We start from the raw sequence: 24607 nt of genomic DNA, 5'->3' as shown, positions 1-24607 counted from the left end.
GGGCTTCCCTGGTGGCTTAGACTGTAAAGAGTCTTCCTGCAACGTGGGAGACCTGGGTTCAATCCCTGGGTTGGGAAGATCCCTTGGAGGAGGGCATGGCAACCTACTCCATTATTCTTGCCTGGAGAATCTCCACAGGCAGAGGAGCCTGGAGGGCTACAATCCATGGGGTCGCAAAGTCAGACACGACTAAGCAACAAAGCACAGCACGCACATGAGCAGAGAGTGTGTTAAAGGAACACTGTTAAAGGAGAGCTTGTTCTCCTGTTTTTAAAATGAATGACACTGACTTCTTTTGTGGGGGGCAGAGCAGAGCACGTGGGAATCTTAATTCCCCAACCAGCGATTGAACCCTCACCCCCCTAACTGGAAGTGCAGTCTTAACTACTGGACTGCCAGGAAGTCCCAATATTGGCTTCTGAATTACTGCTATTTGGGTCTAAATGGACCAATATAAACGCAACAGTTTATAAAGCGTCAATATTTACAACACACTGGAAATTGTGTCCTTTGCAACTATTTAAAGTTATCATGGAATACTCCAGATGTCAACTCAAAATGTATAAAGGAGAAATAATTTTCAAAATTCTTTTAGGGAAAAAGGACAGGACCTGTGACTTTTTGAACAACAGCCCATTGCAGTGGAGTGGTTGACTGCACATGTCCTCAAACCAGACCATCTGGGTTGAAATTATGTCCTCCTTTTGATATATTTTTGGGAAATATTCTTTTTCTTAAAATCAAAGTATAATTTACACATAGGAGTGCACATATTCTTACAACCTGAAACACACTCATAAAATCAGCACTTAGACCAAGAAACAGAAGAGTACCAGCACCCCAGAAGTTCTCCTCTTGCTTGGGTAAAAATTTCTGAGTTATTCTCTACTTCTGATCCCTCTCTCTCAAATGAGGATAATAATACTGACCCCATAGGCTTGTTGCAAAGAGTCGACGATATCTGCAGGGCAGCCAGCATGATAACCCCTTACACAGAAGAGTGCTTTGGAAGTGTTAGCTCTTGTCATGATTCCCTGTGGCCACCATACCAGTGTCTCTCTGCTTCCCTTCACCCCAGCCTGGCTAAGAGCCCCTTACTCTGGGGCCTCCAAGACCCAGTGGAGTCACCTTCAGGTCCCTAACACACAGCTCCTTGGAAGCAGATCACAACTGTCAGGATTACAGCCCCAGCGAGGACCTGATTACCCTCAGACAAATTACACACCCAGCCCAACATGAAGTGTGCAGACTTTATTAGCTCTGAGACCCTCCACTGCCCATTAGGTCCCAAAGGTCATCACAGAACCATAAGGGCAGGGTGGCTGAGGGCTGGAGTTCTGGGCCCTGAAGTGTCCACTGCAGAGGGCACTCCCGTCTCTAGCTGGTTCACAGGCTCTCGGCAGGAGGTCTTGACCAACCCTGGGGACTTGGCTGCATGGTGGGGGAGAGTTCTGAGCTGGGAGGTGACGACTCTGCACAGAGTCAGGCTCTCATACAGAAAAGATCAGAAATGTCTCCTTTCTTCCCTGAGCCCTCTGTCCTGGCAGCTACCTCCACGCCTGAGGCTCATCCACCTTCCTCCAGCCCTGCTGTCTAAAGAGAGCCCTGGAGGAGGCTGGGGAAAGTCATGAGCCTCTTCACCCGCACCGTCTGGGGTCACCTGGATTGGCAGTTTGTAGCTACTCTAGGTGAAGGGCTAGTTTAGAGGCTGTCTGCCTCCCCCACATCCTTAACTATCACCTTACCCACATTCAGTTCCTTCATAGTGCTTTTTAAAAAAACTCTTGGGGCACAGTGGCTCTAGCTCCTTGAGAACCCAGGATCTGAGCCATGTCTCTGGAACTCCAACTGCTTGGGCACAGAGCTGAGGTGTTCAGGGAGGGAGGGGTAGCGGGGACCACAGACAAGTCCCTGTACCTCCAAGGGACACAGAGGGGAGGCCAGGGGTGACAGGAGCCCCTCAGGCTGCTTCTGTTCCGAGGACAGTGTCAGAGTTCTGTCCATTTCCACGGCAGAGGGGGGCATCCTAGAGGAAGAGTTCCTGAGCTCTGGCCTCCATTCATCCATGTCACCATAGCTGGGCATCTGCGGGGGGCAAGAAAGAGGGGGGCAAGCAGGGTGGGGAGCCTCCCCAGGGCACCCTGACTTCAGGGTTGGGAAGCAGCAGGAGATGTATCCTGCTGCCTCTGCTCCCGATGTGGAGTCCGTGGTCACAGTCTGGGCTCTGCTACCACCTGTCCAGGCTGCCTGTTGTGACTCAGACCATAAGGGAGGACAGCAGAAGTCACAGCTGCTCTCAGGCCACAAAGGCCCTGGGCCAGATGACCACTGAGACCAAGGTAAGGGTGGGGGAAGACATGCAGCCGCCACCAGGCAAGCCCCTGGGGGTCCCCTCCACTGCTCACCTGTGCCGGGGGTGGGTCACCCCGGGGCAGCCGAGTTCCTGGACTCTGAGTTGCTGAGGTTGCAGGGAACAAGGCCAGGTCATTAGAGGTGGAGGCTCCCAAGATGTAGCCAGTGTGGTCCTGGGGAAGGGGCTGCTGAAGGAGCTTCAGGATGTGGCTGAGGTCTGAAGACATGCGGGACTCCAGCCTGCCAGGCAGAACCCCACAATCAGGGTCAGGGTCAGGGTTGGCAAGAGCAGTTTAGGTCCTGAGGGCAGCCCTTAGTTTTGTAGGCTGCAGGCTGTCCCTGCTGGATGAAGCTATTTCCCCGCTATAATCTACATGAGTGTGAGGTCGCTTCCGTCACATCCAACTCTTTGCAACCCCATGGACTGTAGCCTGCCAGGCTCCTCCATCCATGGGATTTCCAGGCAAAGAATACTGGAGTGGGTTGCCACTTCCTTCTCCAGGGAAATCTTCACGACCCAGGGATTGAACCCGGATTTCCTGCATTGCAGGCAGACCAAACTCTTTAATGTCTGAGCCACCAGGGAATCTCCTACAATCTACAGCCTCCGCCCAAATTCCCCTTAGTACACCCCTGACTCTGATAATCACAGTGATCAGGCAGCTGCACACATCATTTAGTCCTCACAGTGAAGTTTTTTTAGGAGGGACGGTGGGTACCAAATTACTTAATTTGAAGGAATGGTACTGAGGAAAGAACTCAAGTAGATGTTTCAGTACAACTTATAGAATAGGCGGAGGTAACCCAAACACACCTGTACTGCCTTGGTGACCAGAGAAGTCACCCCCGCCCCCCACCCCCCAGCTACAAGAAACCAGCCTAATGCTTAGCTCTCCTTATCACTGTTTCCCAGAGGGTGCTTGAGAAAGAGACATCCTGCCCTCGTCATGAAGCTTCGACACAGGTATTCTGGTTACCCCCATTTCACAAAAGGGTAAACCAAGGCTCAGAGTGGTTGTTACTTATACACAGTATTGCTGGTAAGTTACCAAGCCAGAATTTGAACCCAGGACTGTGTTGCCCCTAAGCCCTCACTCTGCCACACAGCCCTGACATCCACAGGCCACGCCCCCTTTCCAAGGGCTCACGGTATTTTTTTTATATTTAAATATGTATTTATTTGGCTGCACCGAGTCTTAGTTGTGGCACGCAGGATCTTTAGATGCGACCTAAGAACTCTTAGCCGCAGCATGTGGGATCTAGTTTCCTGACCAGGGATTGAACCCAGGCCCCCTGCATTGGAGCATGGAGTCTTAGCCCCTGGACCACCAGGGAAGTCCTGGACTCACAGAATTTGTTTTGGCATGAAGTTACACCCCTCTCCCCACTTGGCATGTTCCCGATTTGCTGGGACAAGCCATCCAAGGAACTGTCCTCAGTGAGAAGGCTGGGGAGGTCTGCAGCTAAAGGGGGCTGGCCATTCTCAAATCATTGGGCTTCCCTTGCGGCTCAGCTGGTAAAGAATCCACCTGCAATGCGGGAGACCTGGGTTCAATCCCTGGGTTGGGAGGATCCCCTGGAAAAGGGAAAGGACTCCCACTCCAGTGTTCTTGCCTGGGTCGCAAGGAGTCGGACACAACTGAGTGACTCACTTTCAGGTTTTCACTTTCATTCTCAAAGCCACGGGACACGCAGCGTTGTCCCCGAGGCACCAGGAGGGGGCGCCCGTGCCTAGCCTGCCATGGGCCTGCCCTCTGTGGCTGTCCCATCCCTGCCCACAGGTCAGTCACCCACCTGTTCATCTGGGCCTGGAGCTGCTCTAGCCTGGAGCCTAGCTCCCGAGGCCAGCAGTCTGAGTCTCCCTGAGGGTTTTGGGGGCTCTGATTTGGCCTGGGGGGCACCTGCTGCAGCAACTCAGGCCAGAGGCCAGATGCGTCTGAGATGCTCAGGGAAGGGGCTGCACCTGCAGGATGGGGAGAGGGAAGCTTGAGCCAAGGTCCAGCTGGTTCTGGAGACTGGGCCTTCTCGAGCAGAGCCGGGGCCCCGTTCCCTACCTGCTGTGGGAACACGGGGTGGGAGGAGTGCATCTCCTTCCCTGGGTGTCCTGCCCCCATAGAGGCCTGGCTTCTGGGACCCAGAAGGCTGTAGCCCTGGGAGCAGGGGTGGGGCCCCAGCCTGCGGGAGCTGGCCAGATGGGGATGTTCAGCCCAGGCCTCACTGTCCAGGGAGTTGCCGCCCAGCAGGGCCTGTAGAACCTTGATGTGCAGCCCCGGGGGTGGGCCGGTATCCACCCCTGCGGGCAGCCCTCACTCAGGCTCTGAGAACACAGGGGGAGGAGGGGTACAGGGGCCACTGATGCTGAGCCTGAGGAGGCCTCTCCTAGGAGAAGCAGGGGAGGACCTGCCAAGGGCCAGGAGGCTGGGCAGGGCCTTCAGGTGCAGGAGGGGCAGACTCTGGCGGGGGCCGATTTTGCTCACCTGACTGGTTGTCACTGAGGAAGAAGCCCTGGTGGTCTTGACTGCCTGGAGCCTGTTGGGGTGATGACTGGAGACCACCGCCTGCCTTGTGGGGAACAAGAGCATCAAGTAACGGGGACCACAGCCGGGACTGGGCCTCTCTCCCCTCCCCCACCCCCGTGGCAATGAGGGGAGGGTGGTGGCAGGTGGCTGGGCACCCCCAGCGTGCTCCCAGCAGCTCCTCTCCTGCGTGGACTGGCAGGGATGCCCAGGGGCTTGGAGCCGGGCAGACCCCAGGGAGTCCCGCGAGAGGCTGCCTTGAGCAGCAGCGTGGGGGTGGGGGAGGCAGGGGAGCTTTCTCTTTCCTTTTCCTCAGGGCTCTGGGACCCCCGCCCTCAGCCTGGGCCAACGCGACAATTCTCCCTGAGGGGTGGAAGTCTGGAAGTCCCAATCCCTTCAGGGGTGCCCCATCCATGCCCTTGGCAGCCCACCCCCCTGGTAATAGGACTTGGGGGCACCCAGGGGCTGCAGATGTCCCAGGCCATGGATACCACAGCCCTCTTGCTCGAGTGTCCAGCCACTGAGCACTTGGGCCACCTGATGCTTCCTAGCAGCTGGGCACCCCCTGCCCCCCGCCGCCCACCAAGGCAGAGTCCTCACAAGAGGCCTCCTAGACAGGCCAGGCGGGAAGGGGAGAGCCTGGGGAGGGGAGGACAGCAGAGGGCAGGGTGGGGAGGGCCATCCAGAGCAGGTAAACCTGCCTCAGCTCCACCTCCAGATGCTGGGTGCGGGGCTGGGCCAGCAGAACCCTCCGCCTGAGGCCAGGGGTGGGGGCTCAGTGCCCGGGCCTCAGCCACTGTGGCCCCTGCCAGCCGCGCCTGCCCCCTCCTTCCCACTAGCTGGTTCCCAGCCCTCCCCTGCACACAGACCCTTCTGGGCACTTCTGTTCTGTACTGGCTATCCCACGCCTTGGCCACCCTGAGCTCCACAGATATTTGGTCTCACTGCACACCCTTGAGACTGCCTTGGTTCTTCACTATGGAGCTCTTGGGAGTTCCCTGGTGGCCTAGTGGTTAGGATTCTGGGCTGCTGCGGCCCAGGTTTAATCCCTGATCGGGGAACCGAAATCCCACAAGCTGCTTGGTAAGGCCAAAAAAAAAAAAAAAGAGAGAACTATTTAGCTCTTTCTTTTTTTTTCTTTCTTCTTCTTGAGTTATTATAATCTCCTCCACTGAGTAATAAATTTGAGAGGAGAGATTGCTCTATCACTGCTTACACCTCTGGGACCTGGACCGTGAGCTCATGGATGGGAGACGCTGCTGCCTGCCCCCACCCCTCACCCTCCACCCCACCCCCCCCCCCACCTTGCAGCTTGGAAGGATGTGGTGGGAAAAGCCTGGGCTATGGAGATGCACAAACTTGAGTCCCATTTTGGCTGCGCCACTGACTATATGATTTACTGTGTGACTGTGGCTTTAGTCATTTGTCTGCTAGGACCCTCAGTTTCCCCATCTGGAAAATGGGGATACTAACACCACCTGCAGGAAGACTAAATGAGATTGTGTAGAAGGAGCCCAGCGCTTACCACATAGTTGGTGCTCCGTAATTGGTAGCTATCTTCATACTTAGCATTATGTTGGCCATGGGAGGCACAGAAGTGATTATGACAAAGGATGAAGAGCGGGGGTTGAAAAGAAGGGAAGCGGTCAGACGGGTCCTCTCCAGCCAAGCAGCCCAAGCGCTCAGCAGGCTGACTGGCCATGGCCCATTACAGGCTGGCCGAGGGCCACCCCCAACCCGGGCCACCCATCCCAGACTCACGTCCCGCAGGTTGAAGGTGACTTCCAGCTTACTCCAGAAGCTGTCTGCGAAGGCAGGGTACATGTCCAGCACCTCCAGCAGGTCTGCCCGCTGGATCTTGTGCAGGTCACAGTAGGTCAGGGCCCGTACATCTGCGCTGGACTTGCCCGGCCGGGCATGGAGGCTGACGGGCTCTCCAAAGATGTCATTCTTTCCTGCCAGCCAGAGGGGTGGGGGAATCTCCAGGGCCTGGCTCCCTGCTCTCTTCTGAGGAGCCTCCCTGAGGACCTCTTAACCTTGACCTCGCCCAGCTTCAGGGATCCTGCAGCGGGGGGTGCCTGGAACAAGGCTGGATGTGCTGGCTGAGGGAAGGGAGTATGCAGAGACCCCTGCCACCCCAGCCTGTGGGTCCCCTTGCTATCTCCAGGATCCTCGGGACCACCTTCTACCAGAATCTCCTTCCTGTTTCCCACTTGCTTGGGAACTGCCCCTACCCACCCCTACCCAGGGAACAGCAGGCAGAAGAGACACCAAAGGCTCCTTGCCCAACCTCTTCCTCTCAGGCTGGCCATGGAGCTGCAGAGTGGCGGAGACCAGGGGTCAGGACCACCCAGCTCCCTGGGACAGCACCTCAGGCTTCTCTCTCTTCGGTGCCCACTCCCACTGTGGGCCACTTGACTGGCATGGCCCTCTCTGCACCCCGGTGTCCCCATCTCTAAAATGGCTTTAACCATATCTGCCCTGGCCGCCCCCCTGGGCGGTCCAGAGGAGCAGAGGAGATGCTGGAGGAAGTGCCTCGAAGAGCGAGAGGCACCAGACAGGCAGATGCAAGGCATTAGGACGGACGATGTCACGGGGTGGACCTGGGCTGGATGCGGGGACAGGTGGTGAGGGTGCTGGGCCGTTCTGCTGCCAGGCACTGTGCTAGCCACAGGATAAAAACATGACTAGGGTTCTGTCCTACCCACAGGAGCCCCCCAAATCCCCAACAGACAGATTACAGAATGATCTCTAGAGCCTCAGAACAAGTAGGAGCCAAGAGCAACAGGCCTACAGAAGAGGGAGGGGTTCATCCCACCCGGAGTGGTGGGAGGCGGGGAAGGGTCTTACAGAACTACTGGAGTGGAGCCTGGGCTGTGAGAATCTAGGAAGGCTGGTCCTCCAGCAGAAAGGCAATCCGGTGGAGGAAGCAGGCTGTGGTCTGTGCAGCAGTCAGGGTTCAGGGCAGAGAACCAGGGCCAGAGTGCCACAGACCATGATTATGACGGCCACTTCCCACAGGGAAGTCCAGCCCCCTAGCCTGGCCATTCTGCACAAACATTACTAAGTGTCTGCTCAATGATGGATGGAGGCCAGGACATGTGCCCGCAGGAGAACAGGATAAAAGGTCTCTTACAGAGGAGGGGACTGAGGAGGCTGAGAGAAGGGAAGGACTCTCCAGGGTCACATATAAAACCCAGAAGCTAGAAATCTGGGCAACATTATAAAGTGATAGTTTTCCAGTAGAGGAAGGATTATGACCTAATGTCCATTTCTACTCAGGACAAAATGAGAGTTCATGTCTCTAACTGAAACTTAAATTGGACTGGCTTCTTAATTATTAATAATAATTATCTCTCTCCCACCTGGATGGCACTTCTAAACTTGGCTGGGAATGAGGGACGGGCTCATAGAGGAGCTGAGCTTGAGCTCAGCACTGAAGGATGCCTGGGGTCTGCCAGGCACAGATGTGAGGCAGGTACTCCGAGTGGAGTGGCAGCATGTGCAGAGGAACAAGGGTAGGACAGATGGTGCAGAGAACTGAGTAGTCTGATGGCTAAAGCAGCAGCCACCAGAGGGAAGGTGGCAGGACCCAGGGGTGGCCAGAATGTGGAGGGCCGTGCACAGGGGTTGACATTTGCCCCATGGGTCATAGGGAACCATGAAAGGATTTTGAGCAGAAGACCATGCACAGATGTGAATTTCAGGTCACTGGCAGGTGGAAGATGGAGTCTGGGGTACACCAGGTTCAGGGTTGTGGGAAAGGAGCTCCTGACACCTGCCCAGGAAGGACAGAGTGAGGACTGGGCCCAGGCAGGGACATGGAGACAGGTATGGGACAGAGAGATCTCAATGCAGGGAACAGATGGGGTTCTGTGGCTGCCTGGATGGTGGGGGTGGGCCAGGAAAGGAGGAGGGTACTTCCCTGGCTGACTCCCAGGTCTCTGGCCCAGGCAGTGAGAGGTTCACAGTGACAGGGATGTCCATGGAGCTGCCTTTGAGGGAAGATGATGATTTCAGATTAAGATAAGCCGCTTGGTCTGCCTATGGAATATAAGGATGGCCATGTCTGGAGATGAAAGGAATTTTCCAGTCTATGGAGAGACTGGGGCCGGGACAGAGCTCTGGGGGTCCATGTGCCACAGGTGAGGCTGAGATCATGAAAGCAAGGAGCTGGCCCAGGTGAGGATGTAGCGAGGGCAGGCCAGAGGGAGAGGACTGGGTGGAGGGGTAGAGGGAAGCCCGGCCAGGGGAACCAGGGGACGGGGAGGCTGATGGCCTGGTCAGGGACTTGGGGTGGGCTGAAGGCAGGGGGGAGGTGTGGAAGATGAGAACCACCTCAGACAAGGCAAGTGACCTGCCCAAGGTGAGTGAGACCTGCCCCAGGTGAGCGGCAGAGGCTGTTGTGTGCCCCCAATCTCTCCCCTGTCCAGAGTCCCTTATCCTTCCTCCAAAGTCCAGCTGTCCCTGCAGCTGCAGTGACCCCCGCCCCCCCTCCACCCCATACAAACCCTTGCCTTCTTACCCCGAGCTTCCCAAGAGCGGGAAAAAGTCGCAGCCTGCCTGGACTTCCCCAGCCCTGGAATCCCTGTCTGTCCACCTACCAGACCTCTCTGAGCCTCAACTTCCCTATCAGGAAAATGGGGCCTGTGGCTGGGGTTGGTGGAAGGATTCCGTGAGCTGGGTGTCAAGCTCCCCTGGGGCACATGCTCATCACGTGGCAGGTGCCATCTGTGTTCCTGGGAACCGCCTGGTCCAGGCAGGACACCTCTCCCCCCCTACCCACCCCCAGTCCGGTCCTCCCCGTCCGACCCACCGAGGATGGCCACCACCACGTCGTCGCGCAGGATCTCGATGGAGCCGCGGGAGATGAAATAGAGCGTGGAGAGCACGTCGCCGAGGTGCACCAGCGTGTCCCCGGGCGGCGCATGCGTCGTCTTGAACTTGACGGCGAGCGCGCGCAGGCAGCCCTTGCTGGCGCCGTGGAAGGCGGGGCAGTGCTGCAGCAGCGCGCGGTGCAGGTGCAGGCAGATGTCGGCCTGCAGGCACTCGGGGAAGCCCTTCAGCACCTGCGGGGCGGCGGGGGCGTCCAGCGGGGCGCGGCCGGGGCGGGGGCTGGGGGAGCGGGAGGTAAGGAGGCTTCCGGGACGCCCAGTGCCTGCGGGACCTTGGTCTCCCCCCACCGCCCTGCCCCGGGGGCATTCGCCGGAGCTGGGACTTGAGCCAGGCGGCCCGCCCCACCCGGGCCCGAGGGGCAGGGGCTCACCGCGTTCATGTCGATGCCATTGGTGTAGGACCAGGCGTGCTGGAAGTACTCCTCCAGGCGCTGCCGCAGCGGGTTGGGAATCTGGTGGAAGCGGATGAACTCCTTGACCCGCAGCATCTGCGTGTGGTAGCGAGCCGTGCCCGAGTACAGGCGCTGGATGATGGCCGACACGTTGCCGAAGATGCTGGCGTACATGAGGGCTGGGGTAGGGCGGCGGGATGCGGCGGCTGAGCTCCAGAGCATCTCCACCAGGCCTGCTCCAGCCTCCCCCACCCTGGGATCCCCCAGCCAGGGACCCTCTGTCCAGGGCGAGGTCAGAAGTGTCCAGGACGGTGCCAGGGTGTCTGGGGGGGACAAAGACCCCTGGGTTTCCTGCCCTCCTCCTTCCACCCTGTGCGTCTTGGCAGCTTCCGGGGCCCCATAGGCCAAACTCCTGAGAAGAAAGAACTAGGGCAATGGGTTTTTTTAGTTCAGATTTGTTTTCTCTTTCAAGTTGTAAAAATATTATAAAAAGAAAACTTTTGGTCTCTTGTTTTCACCCTTTTTCCCCCCCTTGTTTTTGTTTTTCTGGGCTTTCACATCTCTAAATACTCTCAACATGACAACTTAATCTGCGTGTAACATTCCACACTGCCTCTCCTGTTCCTAGGCCACATGTCTTGAAAGGCAGGAAGCACAGTGTGGGGCCTGAGAGCACACAGCCCTGGGAGCTGGTTCCCTGGGAGTCGGCCCCCTGGGCTGGAACTGGGTCTCTCTGTAACCCCTGGCAAGTTAGGATGTTCAGTTCCTTGGTCTGTAAACAGCTCATACTATGGCTGTCATGGAGTAGTGATGGGAACAAAACATGGACCTCTGATAAGGACTTAGAAAAGTGCCTAGCAGGGACTTCCCTGGTGGCCCAGTGGCTAAGACTCCATGCTCCTAAAGCAGGGGTCCCCGGTTCGATCCCTGGTCAGGGAACTAGATCCTACATACTGCAACTAAGAGTTCACATGCCTCAACTAAAGACCCTGCATGCTGCAACTAAGACCCAGCACAGCCAAATGAACATATATTGAAAAGAAAAGTGCCTGGCAAGCACAATTCATCGATGTGGACCTGTGCTAAGGGCCCTGGGTTTTGGTTTAGTGCTCTGCTCTCACTGTCTTGAAATAGTTAATAATATTTTAAATAAAGGGCTCCACATTTTCATTTTGCACGAGGCCCTGAAAATGAGGCAGCTGGCCCTGATCCCTGGTATATATCGAGGGCTATAGATTCTGTATATAGTTAGTGTGAAAGTGTTAGTCACTCAGTCATATCCAACTCTCTGTGATCCCATAGACTGTAGCTCGCCAGGCTCCTCTGTCCATAGGATTCTCCAGGCAAGAATACTGGAGTGGGTTGCCATTTCCTTCTCCATTTTCTTCTGCCCAACCCAGGGATCGAACCTGGGTCTCCTGCATTGTGGGCAGATTCTGTCTGAGCCACCACGGAAGCCCACAGTTAGTGTACACACATGCAAATATTCACTGTGCTGCAAACTTAGGACCTGCCAATCACAGAAATTGTTACTGTGTTATATCTCATTGCAAAACTAAACCTGGGATTCGTGGGTGAGGCCCTGGACACTTACAGCCAATGAGCATCACGCAGATGGAGAAGACCTTTTCGGAGTTGGTGTTGGGGGACACGTTGCCAAAGCCCACGCTGGTGAGGCTGCTGAAGGTGAAGTACAGGGCGGTGACGTACTTGTCCTGCACTGAGGGGCCGGAGGCTGGGTCGCTGCCGTTGTAGCGCTTGCCAAGCTGCGCGCCCAGGCTGTCCAACCAGCCGATCTTGGGCTCCAGGTAGGGCCGCTCCACGTTGCCGATGGCATACCAGATGCAGGCCAGCCAGTGCGCGATGAGCGCAAAGGTGCACATGAGCAGGAAGAGCACGGCCGCCCCATACTCAGAGTAGCGGTCTAGCTTCCGAGCCACACGCACCAGCCGCAGCAGCCGCGCTGTCTTCAGCAGTCCAATCAGGGTTGTGGTCTGGAGAGGCAGGGAGGGGGCCCCAGGGCTAGGGTCAGCCCTTGAGAGACTGTGACCTTGAGGTCCCTTAGGACCACAATTACTCTTCTGCAGGTATGGTCACGTAGTCATTTAACAAACACTTATGGAAAGCCTGCTTTGGGCCAGGCTCTCGGCAGCGGGACACCGTGTAGGACCTTAAGGAGCTCTCAGCCTAAATCTCAAAATAGCTTTATGGTTGCCAGGACAGAAGTCTAAGGGGAGCACAGAGGAAGGGGAGGAAAAGTCTGCAGCGACAAGGCAGGGAAGGCTTCCTAGAGGAGGTGACACAGGAGCTGAGTCTTGAAAGATGAAGCTGGGTCTCCAGACAGGAGGGAGAGGGAAAGGGCATTCCAGGCACAGGGAGCAAGCAATATGAACAAAGGCATGGATGTGTGAAATGGCACGGTCCACCTGGGGAACCAAAGGAGGTTCTGCAGACGGGAGCACAGAGCAGAAGATGGTGAAGTGGTGAGGAATGAGCCTGGAAGGTGGGCAGGGGCTGCTGCTGTGGCTACAGTCTCCTCAAAGAGCTTGGCTTTTATTCCAAGCCACTGGGGAGCCATTGAAAGTTCTGAAGACTGGATTGAATGAGGGTCAGGGTCAGATAAGTGATCTGAAACTTGCTCTGGCTCCTGTGTGCAGGGGGTGAGGCTGGCAGGTGTGGGGCTGGGGCAGAGGTGATTGGGGTGTGACTGGAACACAGGAGGTGAGCTATTTGAGTGGAAATCTGATTCCAAGGGCCTTCCCTGGCGGTCCTGTGGTTAAGAATCCACCGTGCAATTCAGGGGACATGGGTTCCATCCCTGGTCAGAAAACTAAAGTCCCACATGTTGCGGAAAAACTAAGCCTTCAAGACACAACTCCTATGCCCAAGAGCCACAACGAGAGAGTTGGTGAGAGTCCACGCCCCACAGCGAAAGATCTCGCGTGATGCAATGCTGATCCCGCAGGCAGCAATTAAGACCCAACAGCCAAATAAATAAATGAATGAGTGAATGAATAAACAATAAATATTAAAGCAACAATAACAATAAAGCCGATCCCAAGGAGATGGAACAAAAGGACACAGTGGGACTAGAAGCTACGAGAACAGCATGAAAATGCCCTCATGTCAGCTGTGAGAGGCGGAGTGGGCAGAGTGGAGGGGCTGGGGCTGAGGAGGCAGTCAGGCTGCCCTGAGAGGCAGCCTGTGGATTTCCAGGGTAACTGTGGTGTGGAAGTCAGCAGGATGGGTGAGCTGCATAGGAGTGCCCGTCCCAGAAGGGGCGGGGTTCGGGAGCACAGAGAGGGCACCCAGGCCTAGGGGAAGCCCCAGCCACTCCTTCTCCAGGGCTGGGAGGTGACAGATGTCTGAGGTCCCTCCTTCCTACCACCACTTGCTTTGGCAAAGGTGCCCCATGCCAGGTAGTACCTGTACCCAGGGCGCAGGGGACGACCGTGGGGGGCCGGCCTGAACAGGGTTTGCTCACCTCATCAGAGCCGGTGCGGAAGATGAGCAGGTCGAAGGGGATGGCGGCCACCATGTCGATGAGGAACCAGCCCTTGAAGTAGTGGACGGCGATGCGCCGGGGGTGGCTGACCACCTCGTCATTGGTGTTGACGTAGGTGGTGCGGAAGTTGATGACGATGTCCACCACGAACATGATGTCCACGATGAGGTCCACCACGGTGAGCGGGCTGCAGGTGTAGCCGCAGTCCCCGCGCTGAGACTCATCCTGGTCGCTGAGCAGGAAGGCGGCTGAGTAGGGCGTGAAGACGGCCGTGTAGATGACCAGCAGCAGGATGAGCCAGTCCCACACGGCCTTGAATGGGCTGTAGTGCAGGAGGGTCCCCCGGTGGATGCGAGGGGCCTGCAGCTTGTACTCTGGCAGCACGTCCGCTCCCAGGGACAGGACCTGGGGGTGGGGACCGGGCAGAGGTCAGCCGGGTGGCCCCTGCCTGGGAGATGGCTCTGGGAGGGGTGGAGATGCAAGGGTGAGGCCGAGGAAGGGAGATGTGGGAGAGGGTGGGTGGCAGGGCAGTGCAGGGGAGATGGGATGAGGCAAGGATGGGGGTGTGGCCCATAGGACAGGGACAGTTCCTAAGGGGACAGGATTGCTGGGAGGAGGTGGGGTCCAGAGGTGGGGGGCAGCTCTGTCTCATGGTGACCCCAGGTTTGAACTCCCTCATAAACAGGCCAGGCTGGAGTGCGTGAAGACAGGACGGGGGAGGGTGAAGGGGGGCCAGGTTCAGGCCGATTGAGGGGGTGATGAGGGGTGACTAGTCTGTCTGGTGGGTTTGGGAAGTTTCCAGTGATCAGGTTCCGCATGGGGACAAGTTACCCCCAAAGTAGCCTCTTCATCCCTGAGGGCCCTCTGGAGCCTGGACCCCTAGGGCCCACTCTGGGGCCAACTCTCAGAGCCTTCCACGGAAGGAATCAAATTTTGGGGGTGTATAGTTAACCTGGACCCTTGATGGGTCTGGGTACTGGTGGCCTTGACTACTTTGCACATGTCCAAGGAGGTGTTGATCATTGCATTCTGAACCCCCTCTGCTCTGCCCCTCTGACCCCCACCTCTGAGACTTAGGCCAACATACGATCACCAGGGCTCAGCCTAACATGCCCAGGCTCTGCCCAGCATGAGCCTGGGCAGTTGGGAGCAGAAGGCATGCCTTTTGTAGCCAGATTTCCCAGGTTGATCTGGGGTCTGACATTGCTGTCTGTCTTGGGGCAGGTTTTGTAACTTCTGTGAGCCTCAGTTCCCTCACCGGCAGAAGGGGATGACAAAGGACCACAAACTCCAGGGGGCTGTTGGCTGTACTAATGAGCTGGCGCATCTGTTTTTATGGGTAGTGCCGTGCGGCATGTGGGATCTTAGTTCCCTGGCCAGGGATGGAACCCATGTCCCCTACCTTGGAAGCTCGGAGTCTTAACCACTGGACTGCCAAGGAAGTCCCAAGCTAGTACATCTTGATGGCACAGGCCATTACACTCGATAATCACTCCTCTCTGCTCATTGGATGTCAGACACTGCCCTGACAAGGATGGGGCCTGAAAGGTGTCCCATGGATCATCACCCCACCCCGCACACACACACACAGGATAGGGCCCTGCAGATGGTTCTGGTTTAAGAAAATCTGCAACATAAGGTTCTGGCCCTGAAAGCCGGGTCCATTAGCAGATGGGATCACAGTAAGGAAGATCCACCCAAAGGCTGGTTTCAACCACACGGTCCCCCATCTGCCATCCAAACCCCTGGGAGGGGCCACAGTATCCTCACCCTGCAGGGACCTCCTGCTCAGCCTTGGCCTCAGCTCCTGTTTGGCCTCCCTGGGAAGTTTCCTCTGACCCTGCACAGACCTGACCCATGTTTTTTGATTTTCTCCCGGCTCCCTGTAAATGTCCTGACAGCACAGTTATCTCCACTGACTTACAGCGGCAGCTCCCTCATCCCGCATGCCCCTCTTAGTCCACGTGGGGGCTCAACTAAAGGGGACTGAATGCGCACGGAGAGCTTGGGTCATCATGGCCATGTCCACCCCTGGCTGCTCAAGACCAACCAGGAGGAAACAGCAGAGCACATGGAGAGGGAGGGAGGCGGTCAGAATTCGGACGGTGGGGTCAGAAGACGTGTCCCCATCCTGGGGGCTTCTGGTCAGGGTGCCACCTCCTCCACCACAGATCTCCTGAGTCTCCCACCGCCTCTGGGGCCAGCATGAGGGGCCTCCCCAATGACCTTGGAGGTGCAGGGCTGTCAGGACAAAGGAGTCCAGGTATGGGCTCACAGCCCTCTAGGCCCTTTGAGTTCTGGTTGAGGCCGGTGTGACTTCCCTGCTCTGGGCCATGCTCTGAGCTCTGGCAGGCTCCTCCCCTCCTTAGGGACAATATGGGGTGGGTTAGTAAAGCCAAGAGGGGCTGGGGCAGGGACCATGCACAACTCTCCAGCCCGACAGCCCCCATCACCCCGTCACCAACCTGAAGGTCCCCAGATGCACAGCTAGGTGGGCTTCCCAGGTCACTGGCCCCCCGCGCCCCGCCTGATGTCCAAGGGTCCAGCCCTACAGCCTGGGGTCTTTTCTGCCCCAGGGCTCTTGTACTTGGTGAGTGGCTGGGTCACAAGGAGTTTCCAGCCCACGTGCTCCAGCACAGAGGATGCTTCAGGTGAAAGGAGGTGGGAGGCAAAGAGCTGCTCCATTCCCTCAGGAAGCAAAGTCCCAGGGGAGCTGGAGGAGGCCCCTGACCTTGCCCTGCACCCCCTTGCTCAGCCCTGGCCTAGGCACCTCTCAGTGCCTCCTAGGGCCAGCACCCTCAATGTCAAATGAGTCCTCAGAGACCATGTGGTTCAAGTCATTCCTCCAGATGGGACCCTGGGGCCCAGAAAAGGCGCAGGTCTCTTGCCCAAGGTCACAGAGCAGACAGTGGCAGGGCCCCTGAACCTTAGGCAGTGCTCTCTGCACTTCCCTCTGGAGAGGTCAGCTGGGGACTGGGGCATCAGGCCCCAGGAGGAGGGACAGTGTGGTCAGCTGGAACAGAGAACCCAGGGCAGTTTGCCCTGGGCTGGCCAAGGAGGGGCTGAGGCATTCCTGACTGTTCCCCAGGGACCCGTGCCAAGGGAGTTGAAGATGCCAGGTTTCCTCCCCACTGCCTGGACTGCGGAAGCATCCTGTCCTAGGGGCTGGCTGTCACCTCGAAGGCCAGGGGCAGGAGCAGGGCTGGGGCTCCCCACCCTCTTCTCAGTATGGCCCTCACACCTCCTCTCTCTGCTTCTCCTTCTCTGGGACTGGCAGAGCCTTGGGTGGGTCCCAAGGTGTCCTGCCAGTTCCCCCTCCCAGCTTCTCCAGGCCTAGGATGTGGCACTGCTGACCTACCCTCCCCTGGGTCCGGGGGCTGGGAGTCAGGGTGGGAGTCTCAGGGTGGGCCTTTAGGTCTGAAGAATCAGACTCTAGCAGGACAAGAGGCCTGGAGCTCAGACCAGACACCAGGCTGGGCAGGCAGCTCCCTCTGTTCACCCAGCCCTGGAGGAGTCCAGAGCCCGGGCCTGAGGAGGGACTGTAGGGCCCAGCACAGCCCCACCCACCCTGGCCTGCAGGCCGCACCTGGGTGACCTTCTCGGTGACGTTCTGGGTCCGCTCCACCACCTTGTGGGGTGCGATGATCTCAATCTCTGTGGTGGAGCCCGAGCGGTGCTTCTCCAGGTTGAACTCCACAAAGTTGAGTGTGAACTGCGGGATCTGGCTGATGGTCCTGTACTTGACCCTGCCTGCGCCAGGCCCCTGTGCCCCCGACCTGCCGTGAGAGCCATCTGGAACCAAGGCCGGGTCACAGCAGTCAGGGCTGGGGACCTGATGCTGCCCCCACAAAACGCCACCCGCCTCTCCCCTTCCCATACCCCTCGCCCCGCCCCCTCCCATGCCCTAGCCCCGCCCCCTCCACTTGCCCCCGCCCCGCCCCCTCCCATCCCCCCTGCCCCACCCCCTCCACCTGCCCCCCGTCCTCACCCGAGCCCAGGAAGCTCTGTCGCAGCAGGCGCTGGGACAGGCTGCGGCTCCCCCGCTTGGCCAGGAGCTGCGCCAGGTCCTCGAAGTTGAGGATGAACATGATGACCGCCCCGTCCTCGTTCTTCACGGGCACCACATCCACCAGGCAGCGGAAGCAGGAGGCTGTGAACACCGTGGGAAGGGAGGGTAGCATGTCACCGGAGGGGTCCTCTCCTGCAGGAAGCTGGCCTGGGGAAGCTAGGCAGGGGGCTGGGTTAAGGTCAAGTTGAGAGCAGCCGTGGGTGGGGGAGGAGGCCCGCAGAGTGACCAGAGCTGTTGGTGACACTGCCCAGCAGGGCCCCACCCACAGAGCAGAGGTGGAGAAAGCCGCTAAGCTCCTCATTAGGAGATAATGCAGCCTCGGGCCCAAGTCCACACTCGGCCCTCAGCTCGGGGCTTAACCTTGAGGTTTGCTTCTGCTGTAATTAAAGCTGAGCAGATGGGGGTGGATTAAGTGGGGAAGTGAGGCTGGGTCTCCTACCCCCATGTAGCTCTGGCTGGCCCTGGGTTCAGCTCCTGTACTCTTGTTCCCCAAAGATGTCCTGCTCCCCTGATGCTGGAGGGAACTCACTGAGAACACACCAAGTGCTGGGCACCGAGCCCGCTGGCAGTAGGCCTCAAGCTCCATGATGGCGCATGGAGACCTGGAGGGCATACTCGGACCCCTGTTCTGCAGAGCCTGGGCTTCTGAGAAACTGACCTGCCAGGACTGGCTGAGCCATGCATCAAGGAGGGCTGGGGCCATGGAGCGGAGAGCCCTGCACTCTCATACACAACAGTTTGGATAGGGATGGGGACTCGTCTGGGCCGAGGACACTGGAGTGAGGGCCAGGCTGCAGCTCCAGACCAGGAAGGGGCCTGTCATCTCAAGGCAGAGGTGCTGGGACTAGGGGTGGGGCAGGTGGGCCAGTGGCCTGGGGGCTGCAGAGGGAGCGGGAGATAGATGGCAGGGTGGGGGTGGGACAGGCTCTCCTGCCGCTTATGCAGCCATCACAGGCAGCCCAGACCCAGCCCTTGGCCCTTTTGTTCCTCTTTCTCTGCTCCAGGGTCTTGCTCCCTCTCCCATAGGTGAATGGAACAAAACAAGCTGAAACTGCCATGTTCCCTAGAGGCCAGGCAGCAGGCTGGGTGGATGCCCTGTGCGTCCTGCTTCACGGGACCCGGTCATCCCACGTCCCTCAGTTCAATGTTGATGGGTGTCACGTCCAAGGACGCTAAGGGTGGGGGACTCGGGTAAACATGACTAGCAGAAGGCAGATTCGTCTGTCTTGTTTGCTGGAGGCCAGGACCTGTCCAAGGTGTTGTTAGCTGAGTGAATGAAAGAATGAGTGTAAATGTGAGTGGGTGGAAGGCTATTACTAATTTGGGGTCCATTAGAATCCCTCTTCCCCAGATCACCCTCTGGTGCACCCTTCCCTTGGTACCTTCTCACCCCCTCAGTGCTGGGGTGCAGCCGAGCTGTCCACCTCCCCCCTCCCACCTTCCTCCCTGGAGCAAGAATCTCCCAGATCAGATTCCCGGACTCCCAAGCACCAGGCAGCCATCTGCCAGCTGCTGCGCTGGCCCCAGGGGAGATATCCACACCAAGGAGAGGCAGCCCGCTCGCCTCTGAGACCCACTCCTGGGCTTGCAGGGCTGTGGGCCTGCTTCCCAGACCAGAGCCTGGCACACTTGTCAGCCCAGGGCATGGCAAGGCCTGGGTGCTGGGACCCACCCAGGAAGCCTCCTTGGCCAGTGGCCTGAAACAGCACCCGCAAGGCCATTCTCTCTCCTCACTCTCTCTGGCACTGCGGAAATCTGGCCTGGTGGGGAGCTGGCACAGCTGGGCAGGGCTTCCAGGCTCTATGCTTCTAGGGGCTGCCAAGCCCCAGCCTGTACCTACTGATGCTATCTTTGGAAAACTGAGGCTGAGAGTGAACCAAAGACTAGCCCATCCGAGCAGTGAGGGCTGGAGGGCAGCTTCACGTAACACCCCCTGCCTGACCTTCACACTCACTGCCTGCGCGCTGATGGAGACAGGAGAATTCAGACAAGAACAGAGCATTCTTTTCCTGATCCCTAAGCTGTCTTGGGCTTCCCTGGTGGCTCAGATGGTAAAGAATCTGCCTGTGATGCGGGAGACCTAGGTTCGATCCCTGGGCTGGGAAGATTCCCTGGAGGAGGGCATGGCAACCTACTCCAGTATTCTTACCTGGAGAATCCTCATGGACAGAGGAGCCTGGTGGGCTACAGTCCACGGGGTCGCAAAGAGTTGAACATGACTGAGCAACTAAGCACATCACAAGCTGTCCTTGCTCACGAGTGAGTGTGGGCGACCACAAGTGGGTGAGTGTGTCACCCTAAGGGGTGCCCGGGAGTGGTAGTGTTCCTGTGCCCTCGCCCTGATCCTGGAGGGTGGTCGACAGGCTCTGCTCGCCCTCTCTTGCAGGGCTTCCTCTCGGGGCCCACCTCTCTGACCTTGGACAGTGGGCTCGTCTCTCCCCCTCCTACCCCGGACAGCACACTGCTCCCGGTTTTTCTCTGCCTCTAGATGCGCCCCTTCCTTCAGTTTCTCATAGTCCCCGCCCCTCCCCTTGGAGGCTCTAGTATTGTCTATTGTCCCCATCTCTTCACACCCTGCATCCGGTATGTGGTGAGCCCTCAGGGAAGAGCTGGTGCCACAAAGGCCGCCACTAAGAGTGCGGCTGCTCCACCCTGCCTCCCCACTGGGTGTCTCTGGCATTCGTGGGTAAGTGTACACAAGACACTGGGAGCCGAGACCTCTGCCCACACCCTTCTTCCTGAACTGGAGCTGAGGACTGGAGGAGCCCCAGGCTTCCTCGAGTCTGGCTTGGAGATTGGGGGACTCTCTGGCTTGGGGTCATCAGAGAAGACATCCAGCCAAGGCAGGCAGGCGGGGCTGGGCCCCTCTGGCAGGTCCCCAGGGGGCGCAGCCGTAGGACTGTTCTCCAGGGCTCCCTCCAGACTCTCATTGGCTCGAGTCTTGCGGCCATCCCCATGCTTCCTAGCTGTTAGGGTCTTAACTTTTCCTCGTGAAGGTAGATGGCAGCAGAGCCAGTTTCTCAGGGGTCTCTGAGCCCTGTCTCATGGGGTAATTTTTGTCAAATGGCCTGGCCTCTTTGAGCACAGTTTTACACAGATGCACAATGTGGAGGTGTATGGCCACAGACTCTCTACTTGAACTTGGAGAACTATCAGTGGTTTACCCCTTTAGAGGAAAAGAGGATTATAAATCAGCTAGAATTCTGTAGGAGGTGGGGGGGGGGTGACACCTCCTCTAATCAGTGGAAGATGGGGGAGAGGAGGTATTGACCTGAGGAAGGGAATGCCCTTCAGCAGGCTATAAGAGCCATGTGAATATGATAAAAACAAAACAGAAAAAACAATCACATGGTCAGAGTGGACCACAGGGTGTACATAAGTTATCTGAGCATCACATCCTTCTCTTGGGGGAATGCTGGCCAGAAGGTTCCCCTTTCTAGGTTTCACACCAATTTCAGGTAGGTCCAAGGTGCTCAAGGTCTTGGACTACAATGGGTCAAGGTGGGCTTCCCTGGTAGCTCAGATGGTAAAGAATCTGCCTGCAATGTGGAAGACAGAGGAGCCTGGCAGGCTACAGTCCAGGGGGTTGCAAAGAGTTGGACATGACTGAGTGACTAAGCACAACGCACAGGTATGTGGGTAACTTTTCATTGTCACCCACAGAAAACCTCCAAGACTAGGTCTCTAGGGCTCCTTCTGACGGCTAGAAGACGCCAACAGGGTTCTGAGGACCTGAGGATCTCAGAGGGTCAAGATTTGACCTTGACCTCGGCCCCTGGCCCAGGCACAGTTAGGGTGCTGAGGAGACCCTAAGAGCCCTGAGCTGACATCACTAGGCATCTATGATCGGCTCTTACCCCTCTCAGGCCCAGGTAGGGCTCTGAGGTCAAGGAGAGGGACAGAGGGACCTGTGGGCCTCCGTCATTCCCTGCTGTCCCATCCTGTTCCCCTGGGACCCTTCTCACTCCTTTGACTGTCACCTCTCTGCAATGATGTGAGGAGGCGAGGTCACAGCTTTTAAAAATATTCTGACTTTGTTAACCCTGTGAGTGCTCCCAAACTAAGCCAGGTTCTTCCTAGTCCCCTAATCACTACAGCCAGAGGGACAGCCAGGACCTGCCCAAGAAGCACCTCAAACACCTTACACACACACATGCTCAGGTTTACACTTATGTTCATGCTCCACACACACACCAGGGCCCTGCAACCAGGCCGTGAGCACCTTTCAGCCTCAGTCCAAAGGTGCCTGCCCTTCACCTGTACTCCGGTGGCCCTCATGCTTTCTTCTCCAGGGAGGGCCCTCTTGGGCTTCCTTCCCCAAAAGTTCCACCTCGGAACACAGAGGCTGTTGGGTTCCTTTCACCCCTCTTGGGGTTATTCGGACCAGATATATCTGAGGGAAGAATCCAGAGACTTGGGGTCCAGTCCCAGCTGGGACCCATGCAGTAGAATCCTGGCCAAGTTCTTTCTTTTTCTCGGGACTCAGTTTCTTCACCCATGAAACGAGGGGTTAATCCAAGCCAGTGGTTCCTAAACCTGACAGAACATCTAAACTGCCAGGGGGATTTCCCCAAATACACCTGTTTGGGCCTCATTTCACACCTCTGAGTCAGCCCCTTTCTAGGGAAGGTATGTTTTGGAAAACAAGTTCCAGGTAATTCTGACGCAGAAGCAGGCTGAGAGGGCCACTGATCCAGGTGATTTCAAAGGGACTTTGGGGACCCTAATTCCCACCCATCTCTTTCCTCTCCGCACAGACCCAGTGGAGACACTGAAGTACTGAGGGGAGGGCCTTGAAGGGCTCCAGAATTTCTTATCCTCGGCCCCCGCCCTATGCTTCTGTTCTGTCTGCAGTAGCTTGGGCTGGCAGTAATATCCCAAACTGGACAAGCCTCCAGGGCCAGCACAAACTCCAGACTCTGTCTCCCCAAGGAGCTGGGGTCCCTGAGCCTCACCCAGCCCTCTTTTCAAGCCAGCCGCCCCCATGCCTTGCCTGGCCCCAGAGGCCTTGAGGGGGTGACTCCTCCCCTAATCCCCAGAGCAGACGGAGATGAGGAAAGGTTAATTTCCGTCCCAGCTGCCTGACAGCTGGGGCTGACAGTGACAGAGTGGACAGCCAGGAGACCGGGGACACGGGGGAGGGACGATGGTGTGGGAGGCCCTGCATGTGGCCAGGACCAGTTGGTGGCTCAGCCTCGTCCCTGGCCCCTGAAAAGGACCTTGGAAGGCATTGCACCCAGGGTCCAGCACTTTCTCCATACAGCTGAGGAGACAAGATTCATCCAGGCCCTTTGGTCCCCGGGGTCGGTGCCCTTCCCATGACCACTCTGCCTGGATGAGAGAGGGGCCGAGCCTGCCTTGCGGAATCTGTGGTCTGAGGGTGCCTCACCATCCTTGCGGTAGTAGAGGATGTCCACCTTGCACTCCTCGGCCCCCAGCAGGGCCTGCGCCAGGCGGGACATGGCACTGCGAGGGGTGTTGGGGCCTGTGAGGAAGTCGCAGGTGCACGGTCTCTGCATCACTTCCACTCGGGAGTAGCCGAAGAGTTCGCAGAAGCCGTCGTTGCAGTAAATGATGGCACAGTTCTCCATCTGAGCGTTAGCGATCAGGAACTTACGACCTGGGGCGGGAGGTGGGAGCCCATGGCAACCAGGACCAGGCAGTAGGGAGGGAAAGATCAGAGGGACTTGTGGGAGTGGTTGGTGTGTGTGTGCGTGGGGGGGATTGGATCTGGATGCAGAGCAGAGCTGTGATCAAAATGAAGGAAGGGGAAGGTCAGGTCTGGGGAGGGTGGGAAGACCAAGAAGGCCAGAGTCATGGGGGAAGGCCATGGGGCTCCTGGGAGTAATGAGGGGATGGTCAGGAGGGGGAAGCAGGACGATGACCAGAGAAGGGGAAGGAGAGTCAGGCCTGGGAATTGTGGGAAGACCAGGGCAGTAATGGGGTCAGTGAAGTGGGAGAGAGGCCCAAGGCTTCCTGGAGCAGGGAAAGGGATAGGCGAGAGGGAGCAGGGGTGTGACCAAATGGGGGCCCAGCCTGGGTGAGCTCCTAGAAAGACCAGAGTGGCTCGGTCAGGAGGTGAAAAGGAGGGCGAAAAGGAAACCTCTGGAGGAAGTTGGGGGTGGGGTGGGGGAGTCAGGAGGGAAGCATGGCAGGGATACAAGGGGAGGTCAGGGCTTAGAACCGGCAAGAAAACAACTCAGGTGAAGCGGGGAGCTGCACTTTGCCCACCATGTAGCAGAAGGGAGGGTGGTGTTGGAGGTAAAAGTAGGGGCTCGCTGGAGGAAAAGGTGTTTCTCGGACATTGAAGGGAAGGATATGCGTTTGGCATATCAGACACCCCCCACCCTGCTCCATTCGAAGTTAGTAAAGGGTCCGGCCACTCCTGCCACCGAACCAGGGCTCCAGATCATGCCCCAACCCACCGCACACACTCACTCTGGCCCTCGAACTTGCGGATGATGGTGTCCAGGTAAGTGTTTTGGGGCGCGACGTGGCCCCTGCGGACCGGCATCTTTCGGCCGCGGCCTCTGCCCGGAGCCGGCAGCGCTCCAGCTCCCTGCTTCTCCGCCTGTCCTCTGGCTCAGCTGCGTCCGGCTCCGGTGGGCGCCGCCCCCGGGGAGGGCCGCAGGGCTTCATGCCCCGCCCGCCCGCCTGCGTCTACACCTCTGCTGCCCTCCCCGGCCGGCCGCTCGCCCTGCGTCCTTCCCTCCTTGGCCGCCCGGGAGCTGTCCGCGCCGCGGTGCTGAAAGGAGCCGCGCGGCAGCGGCGGCGGGGCGGGGTCCGCGGGGCGGGGGCAACTTTTCCGGGACTCTGTGGGGCAGGGGCGGGGCCCTGACTCTTCAGGGGCGGAGCTGGGAGGGAGTTCGGCGCCAGGA

General features: G+C 57.9%; 1 protein-coding gene across 5 annotated transcripts; it reads right to left on the bottom strand.

Moving 5' to 3' along the window:
* Positions 1 to 1236: 1236 nt before the first annotated feature.
* KCNH6 (potassium voltage-gated channel subfamily H member 6) lies at positions 1237 to 24339 on the bottom strand. 5 transcript variants are annotated; one of them, XM_070773739.1, is made up of 14 exons: positions 24168 to 24335; positions 23119 to 23349; positions 17649 to 17810; positions 17247 to 17452; positions 13640 to 14065; positions 11750 to 12149; positions 10135 to 10334; positions 9685 to 9937; positions 6630 to 6823; positions 6394 to 6432; positions 4830 to 4914; positions 4147 to 4315; positions 2406 to 2592; positions 1237 to 2085 (listed from the first exon to the last, which is right to left on the bottom strand). In XM_070773739.1, exons 1-14 carry the CDS (start codon positions 24241 to 24243, stop codon positions 1801 to 1803), a joined length of 2913 nt encoding a protein of 970 aa, XP_070629840.1. In that variant the 5' UTR covers positions 24244 to 24335; the 3' UTR covers positions 1237 to 1800. The 5 variants fall into 5 exon arrangements, with proteins under 5 accessions (XP_070629840.1, XP_070629844.1, XP_019838191.2 ...); XM_070773743.1 differs by lacking the exon at positions 6394 to 6432 and adding an exon at positions 4422 to 4527 and having other exon boundaries at positions 4147 to 4337; positions 4805 to 4914; XM_019982632.2 differs by lacking the exon at positions 6394 to 6432.
* Between the last annotated feature and the right edge of the window lie 268 nt (positions 24340 to 24607).

This window comes from Bos indicus, chromosome 19 (genome assembly GCF_029378745.1).
Source record: "Bos indicus isolate NIAB-ARS_2022 breed Sahiwal x Tharparkar chromosome 19, NIAB-ARS_B.indTharparkar_mat_pri_1.0, whole genome shotgun sequence".
Taxonomy (NCBI): domain Eukaryota; kingdom Metazoa; phylum Chordata; class Mammalia; order Artiodactyla; family Bovidae; genus Bos; species Bos indicus.
The sequence above is the reverse complement of the archived record's forward strand: the minus strand, read 5'-3'. Positions and strand labels throughout refer to the sequence as shown.

Bases quoted from the DNA above. Each gene is read 5' to 3' on its own strand.
- KCNH6 (XM_070773743.1), bottom strand. From the start codon at position 24,243: ATGCCGGTCCGCAGGGGCCACGTCGCGCCCCAAAACACTTACCTGGAC. The intron at 23,350-24,167 runs GTGAGTGTGTGC...CTCCCGCCCCAG, and splicing joins CCGCAAGTTCGAGGGCCAGA to GTCGTAAGTTCCTGATCGCT. The intron at 2,593-4,146 runs GTGGGTGACTGA...TCTGCCTGGCAG, and splicing joins CTCCAGGCCCAGATGAACAG to GCTGGAGTCCCGCATGTCTT.